This window comes from Trichosurus vulpecula, chromosome 9, assembly GCF_011100635.1.
Source record: "Trichosurus vulpecula isolate mTriVul1 chromosome 9, mTriVul1.pri, whole genome shotgun sequence".
In the NCBI taxonomy this organism is placed as follows: domain Eukaryota; kingdom Metazoa; phylum Chordata; class Mammalia; order Diprotodontia; family Phalangeridae; genus Trichosurus; species Trichosurus vulpecula.
The window spans coordinates 6660944-6672954 of record NC_050581.1 but is presented as its reverse complement, the minus strand read 5'-3'; the positions used below and the strand labels follow the sequence as shown (position 1 = coordinate 6672954).

General features: G+C 41.8%; 1 protein-coding gene across 1 annotated transcript in view; it reads right to left on the bottom strand.

The window, feature by feature from the left end:
• ABCA1 (ATP binding cassette subfamily A member 1) overlaps positions 1-12011 on the bottom strand; it is a 155786-nt gene that overhangs the window by 52598 nt on the left and 91177 nt on the right. Inside the window, exons 9-12 of the mRNA XM_036739172.1 lie at positions 10644-10884; positions 9066-9205; positions 6481-6597; positions 1207-1404 (exon numbers count right to left, since the gene is read on the bottom strand). Coding sequence (XP_036595067.1) covers positions 1207-1404; positions 6481-6597; positions 9066-9205; positions 10644-10884 — 696 coding nt within the window. The remainder of the gene's footprint in view (positions 1-1206; positions 1405-6480; positions 6598-9065; positions 9206-10643; positions 10885-12011) is intronic.

The following is a 12011-nucleotide window of genomic DNA, read 5'->3' as shown; positions in this document are numbered from 1 at the left end:
GTTTAGTCGGGAATAAACCTTGAATTGGAATGAAGGAAATGTTTCTCCCTCTCTGTCTCTGTCTCTCTGTTTCTGTCTCTCTCTCTCTCTCTCTCTCTCACACACACACACACACACACACACACACACACACATACACACACACACACACAAGTGGAGTGACACAATGGTTGAGCACTGTCAACGTCAGGCATCTAAAAATGGACCCTGAAAGCAGCTATTATTAAGCCTGTGACATCAGAGCGAGCAAGAAAACAAGATGGCAATATCATCTGGGTTACCTTTTGGTCTCAGTTCAGAGATGGAGAAAAAAAAAACCAGCTGCACCTGGCCCCTAAGGCTTCGAGGTACTCTACCACACGCGAGCGATGAGCCACGCAGCCTCCCTCCCTGTCTGGACCCTTTGTCCCTTCCCCCGATCTCCTGCCTTGCTTTTCCTCGAATTCCTACATCCATCTGATCGTATGACCCTGATTCCTGCTTTCTTCTTCTGTTTCCTCTGGATCAAGTTCCAGACTCTGGCCTAGGAACTCGACCTTGGTTTCGGATGAGGTCCTTTGCTTGGCATCTCTTCTATGTCCTCGCTGTTGCTGTAGTACTAAATCAGCCCCAAAAAGCTGTTCAGAAGGAAGTACCAGTAGTACTCCTTCCCCAACAAGCATTCTTAACAATGTATATTTTTACTTCCTAAAAGCTTTTCCTTTAGAAACCTAAAGAAAATAAGATGGTTGTTTTCCGAAGGCATCTACGTTGCTATGAAACAAGAATCATGGGGCAGTACTTGTGAACTAGCACCCCATGATTTTACAGGCTCCCTCCACATTGCATCCACCTTCTAACTCCCCTTGCAGAATGTAGGAAACATTCACAGAAAGGAAGACATAAAAAAGCAAGGTTCTCAAGATTCACTTCTAAGTAGCCTAGTTAGCCCCACCCTGTGCTCATGTCTCCCTTACTGTGAACTCCTCAGCACTGCACTAAACTGCGCCACACTCATCCATAAGCTCAAATGCTACCTTGTATTTGCTCTAGCTGTTTCATATCTTTATGTTCCTAACTACACTGAGACTATGAAGCACATCTAGGAATACAGCCCTTATGACAATTCTCTGCACACAGTAGATTCACAACCAATACTAGATGAGAAGAAAAGACTTTCAAAAAACACATTTTTAGTATATAATTTTTGTGTTCATATCAGCTTACCTCCATGAATCGAGCTATTGTCTGGACTGCCCAATTTGTCTCATTAAAAGCCTCTCTCCAGGTATACACCGGACCACTGGCTCTCCGGACATCTTCTGGGTACTTGGCTAAAAAGGCTGCAATGTCTGAAGTGGTCCAGTTTAAGTCGTTCAAGTGTTGTCCCCAAAGATCGCTGGTGATTTTATTGTCCAACAGAGTCTGCCATTCCAAAAGAAAGTGCTGTTAGTACAACAAAGTCTAGACTAACGAATAACCCACTAAAGAAAAAAAGAGAGGATGTTCCTCATGACTAGACCAAGGTGAAAATAATGATGTTACTAAAAATGCGGACAGAGTAACAGTAAACTTTACAAGTTTTCTTTTGATTGATGATACGTAGATGTCTCTAAGTACCATCTACCTAATAATAATAATACATATTTATAGAACACTGTAAGATTCACACAATGCTTTCCTCTACTACACTATGTACTCTGTAAGGGCAGTGACTTCTTAAACTTTGTGTCTCTTACAAAACCTAGGACAGGACTCCACACAGTAGGTGATGAGTAAAGGTTTGCTGAATCTGTATTGCTCACAGGTAACATTAGGAGTCCAGAAGTGACCTAAGGTTAGCCTTGCAGAGGCCCATCCTTACATCAAAGGTAAATTCAATTTCTGAGAATTTATCTTATCAAAAACAACCCATCAAATCTTTCTCAGTCTCTCATTCTAATGGGTGACTACTTCAGATAAGGATAAATCGTAGTGTTGTTTCCACAACTCTAGAATGCCTTCCTTTAACTCACTTCCCTCCCCTCATACTGGAAAATGGTCCACACTAGAAGGAAAAAGCAAATCAGGTAGATGTCCCTGTTGTCCACCATGCCTGGAACATTTTCCTCCTCAGATCTTCCTAATGACTTCCCTGGCTTCCTTTAAGTTTCAACTAAAAATTTATCTTTTACTAGAAGCCTTCTCCAATCTCTCTTAATTCTAGTGCCTTCTATTAATTATTTCATGTTTATCCTGTTTAAAGCTTGTTTTGTATACTTTTGTTTGCATGTTGTCTCTCCCATTAAACTGTAAGCTCCTTGGCGGCAGGGACTGTCTTTTGCCTCTTTTGGAGCCCCAGCCCTCAGCACAGCACCTGGCACATGCTTGACCAATGTGTATTGACTCATCCAACTAAGATGCTCGTGAAGCTGGGGAAACCACACTTGCTCCAACTAAGGCCTGCATACAAAGAATAGGACTCAAATTTATATAAAAGAGGCAACTTGCTGCCCTACTTATTATTTAGAATAGTGTGTAACCCAGTGAATCACTGGCATGGAGCTGCAGAGCTCAGATCTTAGGGAATCTTGAATTCCAAACCTCTGAGGAATAGATATGAGAAGGAGCTTGGAAACAGATCCTCCATGAACAACACATAAGATGGGGGAGACTTTCAGAATCAGAATCTGTATCTGTAAAGGACATTAGAGGCCATCTAATCCAACCTCCTTATTCCATGGAAATTTCATGCAACCTCAGGCCTGACTGACCAAATGTCATTACGCACAAGCAGTGTCAGAGGTGGGATTTGCCATCCCAGCCTCAAATTACAAAGTATTCTGTCTGTTCTACCTCACTTCCCTCTTTAAGGTTCCGTGTCTATAATACAACTACTTCGATAAAGACAGCCATGATAACAATAGCTCACATTTCTATGATGCTTTACATTTTACAAAGCACAACATGAAAGCATTATCATCCCCATTTTACAGATGGGAAAACAGTAGCTTCAGTGAAGGCAGAACTGTATATATTCAGAAGGTAAGGCATACACAGTGAGACTAATACATCTTTTTTTTTCCTTTCTTTTATATTCTGAATTTATCCAACACTAAATATGATGTCCATTTCCACATATAGAGTACAACAGAAAAAGAAGATGGTACAAATCCATATTATGAAAAACTAGCTTTTCTTTTAAGTATATAATAAAGCCTGTATGTTATTTTTGAAGCTGCCACATTTGTCTGCCTCTGATTAACCTTTCTTCCATCCTCTTTTATATATTTAAAAATACTTCAATGATCCACTTGACTTGCTTTTTAAAAAATTTAGTAACTCTATGTAGTAACCCCTTTGCCTCCCCTTAAATTGAAAAACAGAAAAATAATGCCCTTATATTACATATGCATAGTCAAGCAAAATAAATCTCCATACTGCCCCTGTTCAAAATGTAGGCCTCTTTTTGTACCCTGAGCTCATCATCTCTCTCACATTTGTTTTTTAAAGGTAATTTGTTTTCTAAACCTTAAAGCAATCCTAAGTATGAATTATAATTGTTATCCTTACTACTTATATACCAATCACTTTTTTAAGGGGTAGGTAACCTTGGCCCACAGTCCCTGCCCTACTTTGAAAGAATCTAGTGTCCAGAAAATTATCACCGATTCTAACGACCGAGACCAGTGCCCCCACCAGATGGCAGGTTTGTTTAAGTTTCTGAGGGAGAAGCTAGAAAGGAAAAAAAAAATTAAAGATATATTGGGGAGGGAAGGAAAGTTAGTCCTGAGAAAAAAAGACCTTATAAAAACAAAGGGATTAAAACACCAGGGTTGAGTGTTATATGGTACAAAGCCAGGAAGAATGGGTTCTTAAAGGAATGGCAACTCCTATAGGGTCATATAAGATCTATGAAGAATAGATGTACTGCCATTTGGGGTTCAGCACTGAAAGAGCTGAATCAACGCAAACTGGGCACCAGGCCTAGATGGGGGGAGGGGAGGTAGCACAGAGAAGGGGCACGGAAGAGAGGTCAAGGTCTACACTAAAGCACACCAGCAACTACCTTCAACTTAACAGTCTTAGAGAGTTTAACCTTAACTTAAGGTTAACTTAGAAGTCACTTAACCCCTCAATTCCCAGAATACTGGAAGGTTGACTTGCCTGGGGAGGGGACACAAAAACAGTTTAAGTTCCAGGCATGAGTTTAATTCAAGTCTTCCTGACTATGGGGCAGGCAGGCCCTCTCTCCCCCTCCCTCGCTGTCTCTGTCTCTCTCTGCCTCTGTCTCTGTCTCTCTCTGCCTCTGTCTCTGTCTCTCTCTGCCTCTGTCTCTGTCTCTCCCTCTCTCCCCCTCTCTCTCCCTGCCCACAAAGTCAGACACAAACAGTGTGACACAAAGTACAGAGAACCAGGCCTGTTAGGAAGACCTAATTCAAATCCTACCTCTGACACATACAAGTTTGGGTGACTATGGGCACGTCTCACACACAGAGACATACAAACACATACACATCTGTCTCTGAGTGTATAAAAGGGACTACGGTGCTAACTGACTGACTGCTAACAAGGACACCTGTATGTGTTGGCCTAACCCATGCTGACTGGACTGCCTGAATTCTCATCAATCTTCTTCTGATCCTATGACCTGTGCTGACTTCCTTGCCTTGGCCTGGGCCACAGTGCCACTGTATCATTGAAGTCTATCCTACCCTCCCTAATACCCATGGACCTACTCGGTAAAGATGTTTATCTGACCCACCAAGTTCCCTTTCTTTAAATGTGAAAAATCACCTCTTCTTATGTATTGTAAGACTCATTAACACTTGGTCGAACCCCTTCTAAATTTACCAAGGAGATAAACTTACACCAGGGGGGTGACTTCTCGCGTTACAGAAGGAGTCTTCCTTCTACAAAAGAATTCATCTGAACATTAGTTTCCCTAATGCATTTAAAGATTTGATTACTTGACAGGGAGAAGAAGGAACAGAGTGTTAGGCACCACTGTCAACGGACATTCAATCAGAAATAAAGCTGAAGTGACTCTGAAACAACGGTGCCAAGCAACTGAAAAACAGAGATCCATGCATAAAAATGTGCCTCACAGGCAACTTCTCAAGCACACACCCAGTGGTGTTAAAGAGCGGTATACCTGTAAGAGTTCACAATAAAAAATCCTAACAATTCACATTTTTGTGACTTGAGGTGACTTTCTCACAGTAACCTTGTGAGGTGGCTGATGAAATTATCATTTCCCCATTTTACAAGGAAGAAAAACTGAGCCTTAGAAAAATTAAATGATTTGGCTAAGACAACACAGCTGGCAAGTAAATGAGGCAAAATCTGAATCCAAGATCTACAGGATCATAGGCTAACAGATCTGGAGCTGGAAAAGCCTTCAGAGATCTTTCTTTGAGCTTTCTCTAAGAATCATCATTGTGGAGAAGGTGGTAGACTTTTCAGGAAACCTGAGTTCAAATCCTCAGATGCTCACCATCTATGTGAACCTGGTCAAGTCCCTTAAAATCTCTTTTCCTTCTCATCTTTGCAATCCCCATCTGTAAAGTCCGGATGATAATAACAGTACCTATTCCACTAGAGTCGTGAAGATCAGATCAAGTGAGCTGACAGCACATTGCAAACCTTGGAGCACTAAATAAATGTTAGCCATCATGCATGAGACCACGGGTGGAGGCATTAGGAAGCAGGGCCCTCACCCCACAAACTCAAATTATGCAGGAATGTCTGAGGTGTGGATGTCTCCATCATTATTCTTCCCTTCAAACAGTAACCGTTTAAAGGGAAGAAGACTCACAGAATTATCCTCTGCCTATTGGTGGAAACAGAGAAGACAGAAATAGCTCTCACCCATCCTGTTGAGAGAAAACAGCAGCTAACGATGCTCCGGCACAGGGCATGTCAGAAGATAATGTGATTAAATAGCACTCCACCAAAATCGAGGGAGACATTCAGCACTGACAAGGCGGCCACAATTCTAAATTCAATTGTCTCTAAAACATTTATCCTTTTCACGATGCATGAAAACAGAGTTATAGATGCTATTATCTACAGCCTGCCCAAGGCCCTGTTGACTTTCACCACGCCTCAGGAGAGGATTTTAAAATGGCTCCTACATAAAGAGTGTGTCTTATGTATATCTTCTACTTTTCCTGTTTTTGTATATCCAGGTGCTCCTCCTCTACGTCATAGTCGGTATGAGACAAGAAACAGAAAGGGCCAGGGCATTATGAAAGCCCATTCCTCACCCATCCTTGTCTATCTCCTCTTCCATGGATATATCCTTGTCTATCTATACAAGCGATGTGGGGACTGTACGGGCAACATCGCTGTTGCCAGGGCAGTGACTCCTCTGCTGAGGGTCAACAGCCCTGTGGTTTGAGAAAAGCTGAGGACAGCAGAGCTGCTGATGAAATTCAAGATAAGGACTCCTTCGGATCACTTCTGGGAATTGTGCCTCGCCCAGTTTTGGCAAATACAAAGGTAGTTAAGGGGACTCACCCGGATGAGATCCATTTCCTGGCTGTTTTCCATGAATGTCCAAATTTTGGGGCTGATCTCTTCCCACATCCCTTTCAGGTCATGGAATACTCCCAGGTTCTGAAAGGTTCTATTTACCTAGAGTAGGGAGAGGTGAGAAGGGATGAGCAACAGCAGAGAGAGAGAGAGACAGAGAGAGACAGAGAGAGACAGAGACAGAGACAGAGAGACAGAGACAGAGAGAGAGAGGAGAGAGAGACTGTCATCACATGAACTGCACAAACATTTCACATCCAAACTGTGCCCCGCCGCAATGGATCCTGACCACAGTTCTGCTACGATTCCTGGAGAAGCTCAGCCCTGCTAATAAAGGGTCACAGTGCTGACCAGGAGAATAATTTGGTACTACTAAAGAAAAGAGAAAGGAGGGGAGTGGGAGGGCGGAACAAAACACCACCCAACAATCCCCTGCTATGCTGAAGATCTGCTTTGTGCTGATAAACTTTCCAAAACTTGAGAGATCAAATGAGATCATACATGGTAGAGCAATCTGCTGATCTTTATATACTACATAGATGCTGACTACAGATAGGGAGAGGGTCTGTTCTAAAGCCAACAAGTCCTACAACTCCACAGATATGAAGGGGGAAAGGGTAGCATGGTCAAGTTCAGCCACACTCCACCTTTGAAAGCCACTATTCTCCAAGGAGCCTCAGGGAAGACCCGTGATCCTTACAGAAACACTCGCAGAGAGTAGAGAAGCCTTTTAAGGCAACAATTCTTACAAAAACGGAGTAGGAAGGTGTATGGTTTTATCTCCATTCCCTATATGGGATCACTTTACTGAAGGCCACTTAGTGAGTTGTTATTCTAAATAAATTTAGGGCAATCAAATGATCATGCATCCTACGCTGGAAGCCGGAGGAGTCCCAGAGGGGTTAAATGTCTTGTCCAAAGGTAATCCAGGCAGGAAACAGCCGAGTCAGGATTTGAACTAGGCCCTACCCTTCTAAACCCAGCAAACATGATGCCTCTCAATACTAGCATACATTTATAAATATACATTAATTCACTTGTATAAAGCTGGTAACTAAGACGTTTCGGACACCTTGTGTAACCAAAGCAGCGACCACAATGAGGATGAGGAGGATGGTGATGAAACAACAACCCTGCGAAGAAGATGGGGTTTTCTGTTGTTTTTGTCGGTCTTTTCTCGGTCCAGAGCTGTGATTTGATCGGTTTAGGACCTCCTTGATCAGTACAAATCAGCAGCTTTTCTCCAACATAAAGAGTTTCAGAGAGTTGTACAGGAGCACCGAGAAGTTAAATGACTTGCTCAAGGTGACGCAGACAGCATGTGGGCAGATGTGGAACTTGAATTCAGGTCTTCAGTTGTGTCCGACTCTTAGTGACCCCATTTGGGGTTTTCTTGGTGAAGATACTACAGTGGTTTGCCATTTCCTTCTCCAGCTCGTTTTACAGATGAGAAAATTATGGCAAACAGGGTTAAGTGACTTTCCCAAGGTCACACAGCTAATAAGTGTCTAAGGCCACATTTGAACTCAGGAAGAGGAGTTCTTCCTGACTCCAGGCCCAGTGCTCTGTGCACTATGGCCCCACCCACCTGCCTATCTTGGCTCTTAATTCATTATATCACGCTGTTTCTCCTCAACTCAACCATTTTACAGGTAAGGAAACAGACTCAGAGAGGAAGTGATTTACCAACAGGCACACAGCTAGCATGTGCTACAGCGCCCCCCCCCAAGTTCAGTATTCTTTCCAATACACTGTAAAATCTTAACAAGAAAAAAAGAAAAAGAAAAAGAAATCTTAACAAGACATAGCTTGTTCAAACTAACTATGGGGCAGAATTCAACCTAGACCATCTATGGGTTGAATGACACCATTAGCAGTATAATCACATACATAGATATGTGCATGCGCGCACACACACGCACACAGACACACAGACACAGACACACACACACACAAAGACACACACACACACACACACACACACACACACTCTACCTTTAGCTTGGTATAAGCCATAAGTTAGAAGAAGAGATACACTAACTTCCAGAAAAAGGACATCACAAAGTCATTCTTCTTAAATGAGGCACAGAAGCATTTGGTGAATTTTTTTTAAAAGCAAACATAAATTAAAGTGTATTCATATATTAGAATCCAGTCTAAGCATGATCTGACTTTCTAAACCGACACAAACATCATTACTCTGTGAAAAGCTCAGAACTACTTCTGAAATCAAGGTCAAACTCCATCCCTTTCTTAGTGTATTTCCAGATGACAGAGCAGAGGATTTAAAGCTGGAAGGGACCTTAGAGACGACAGAGCCCAGTTCCATCAACGTGCAGATGAAGAAACTGAGGTCCCCAAAGGTGAAGTGATGTCTTTTACCTCAAAGAGGTGGCAAATGGCATGTGCCTAATTTGAACCCAATATTCTGCCTCCAAATGCAGTGTTCTTTATACTCAAATAAGAATTCTTTCTTTTTCTGACTTATGGTAATTATGCTCCTCATCATCATCAGATTTGGGGGATTCTCAAGTACAGAAACCAGTTATAAGTCTCCATCTACTACTCACCTCGGACATGACTGTTCTTGTGGCCGGAGTGTCAGGAGTATATAGGATCTTCCCAACAAGCAGAGGTTTTAGAGCCTTCCAGATAATTCGGGAAAGAGGACTAGATTCCAAATTCTTCATCAAATCATTGCAATAAGGAGCTATGAGAGAACGAGATGAGGATCCAGTCAACATAGATATGCAAAAAAAAATTCATACTTCTGCCTCATTTTAAATGACAGGGATTCTAAGGTGAAACACCAATGGCTTGGACATCTGCAGGTTGTTTCATGGTGCTGAAGTTTTTGTTTTATGGAAGGTTTATGAAACAGCACCATTGCCTCTTCCTTAGTCTTCATGGCCATTCTTAGATGTATTCCGCTTCATGTAAAATATAAAGTTTAGTTTAATAAGGTAGGGGTCTTGAAAGCTATGTGTAAATGCAATTTTTATAAATTATGTGTCTTAGACAAGTGTATACACTTAAAATAGGGAAAAAATACAAAGGTTTAAAACTTTTTTAAACTGTTTACAAACTCAAAATAATTCTGTACTCGCACTGACCTTTTGAGGTTTACGTTGTTGCCACTAAAATGGAACAGGCCTACCTGAGGGCTCAATTTGACCTAGAATATTTAGGCTAACCAAAAAACCTCAGTTTCTGAACAAAGAACCACTCAATTGGTCTCCCTAATTCTTTTCACATCACACGTGTAAAGATTTGTAACAATTTTTAATATGCAAGAATCCAAATTACAAGAGCTTAATGAGGGACTTATTTATTCACTATACAAAGAAATTTTTTAATTTACCAAAAAAAAATTTTTTATTTAAATAGTGAACTTTTACTACACCAAATGACATAATTTATAAAAATTGCATTTACACACAGCTTTCAAGACCCCTACCTTATTAAACTAAATGTTATATTGTTATCTAATATATTATATTATATAACATATATATCATATAACATATATGTTACATAAAGCGGAATACATCTAGAGTGACCATGAGGACTAAGGAAGAGGGTTAGGGCGCTATTTCATAAAACTCTCATCAAACAAAAACTTCAGGACCATGAAGCAACCTACAGATGTCCAAGCCATTGGTGTTTTACTTTAGAAAAAAAAAATCTTACATCAGACCACCAAAAGCTGTGTGGCGATGGTGGAAATACACACTTGCGGTTGGGAAATGGAGAAACAGTTGCAACATGTTGTCAATGAAAAAAAGTATACCGTTGTCTAAAATGGTACCACTGGCTCCACACTGCTTCACTGAGCAAAAGGTGTACACCCATAGCAAACCACCAAGACACGGCTAATGGATAGGAAGCTGCCAGAGTATTTAACTCTTCCTTCTCAATGAAGAACCAAAAATGAACAGTGAACCGTTTGGTCCTATCAGAGAACACACGCTCGGTCTCTGACCATCAAGATGTATTTCAGATCAAGTTCTGATAGAGTCATCGGCCACTGACAACAATCACCTTCCATCCCCCCTTGCCCCTCAGAAAAGGGAGGACTCAGCCTCTTCATGATGACTGCGGGAGGAGACCGTCTCAAGGAAAGAAGGGCTTGAGTCCCAGGTACTTACTCGTAGAATTATCATAGAAGTTTGTCACCTCCTCTTCGGTGTTATTTCCTCCAAACAGGGCTTTGTAGTTGTTGTCCTCGTACCAGTTAAGGGATTTGATCTTCAGTCCTCCACCTTCAGGATGGCCGCAGACGATGCGAGACACTGCCTGATAGACCTGGGTGGAGGAACTGCTGCCGTTCGCGTTGGTCAGAAACATCACCTCTTGTCTCATGTCGCTCCAGCTCTTCATGCTGGACAGCTGAAATGGACGTGGAGAAGAGAAGGGATGAATAGGGAGGGCAACAAAAGGGTGAAAGGGAAAAAGGGTCAGAGAAGAAAGAAGTCTTATGTCTCTGTTGGGGCACACAAAAACTTCACTTCAAAGACCATGGCTGTAGCTAATGACTTTTGAAGTTCACGGTTGGTTTAGAGAACCCGCCCCAAATGTTCACACAGACTCTTTGTGCCCGACCTGTGGTCGAACATTCCGAGCTCATATTGGTCTGATCAGTCACAGATGGACACACCGTAACTTGACTCTAGCACAGTGCTGTCACTTTGATCCTCTTCGAGAGTGAAGGACAACAATCATGGGTATCTTCTTGAATAATACAAATCATCATTTTTCTATGAATAGCAGAAGGTCTTTGAAAGTTGTTATGGCGAAAACAGGATGGTCCTTGGACATACACTCTTATCACCAGGTTCCTCCACAAAGTCTATAAAGTCTATAACTAATCTATAAAGATTAGTAGGAGAGACTGACCAGTGCCTGTATACTACTGGCATAGCCTTAGAAAACATAAGGTCCTCTCCAAGCCGCAATGAAGCACCTATACAGAACTCCAGTGGAGCGAAAGACACAGTAGGGAAAAGCAAAGACTACGTATTTTTTAGACCAGTCCTATGACCTCACTGACATAGAAAACTCCCTCTACCAAGGCAGATGAGGAACTGCTCTGTACTTTTAAGTCTTAAAGAGTTCCCATTGACTAACCATCAACTAAAAAGTCAAGTGACTTGTCCAAAAGCCTCCGTGACTCTGAGGTTGGTCCTCTACCCACTATGCCACTCTGTTTTTCATGCTACACGTATTATGTGTGTTAAGTTTTCACGGTCGTATGGTCCCTTTCCTCCTTAGCCAACTATACACTATATAATAACCACAAACATTATTAATCAGGCTCTGTACGCGAAACACCATTGAGACGTACAAAGTTGACACAAAACGTGGTCTCTGCCCTCCAGTTAGGGGTAAGATACTGGCACAACAATGGTGAGTGGATTAGGATGTACTAAAACATTGTAATAGAATGGTATGACATCTGGCAAGGAAGTTTGTTACCCATCAAGGGAATCAGGGAAGGTTTTACGCGGAGATAGCAT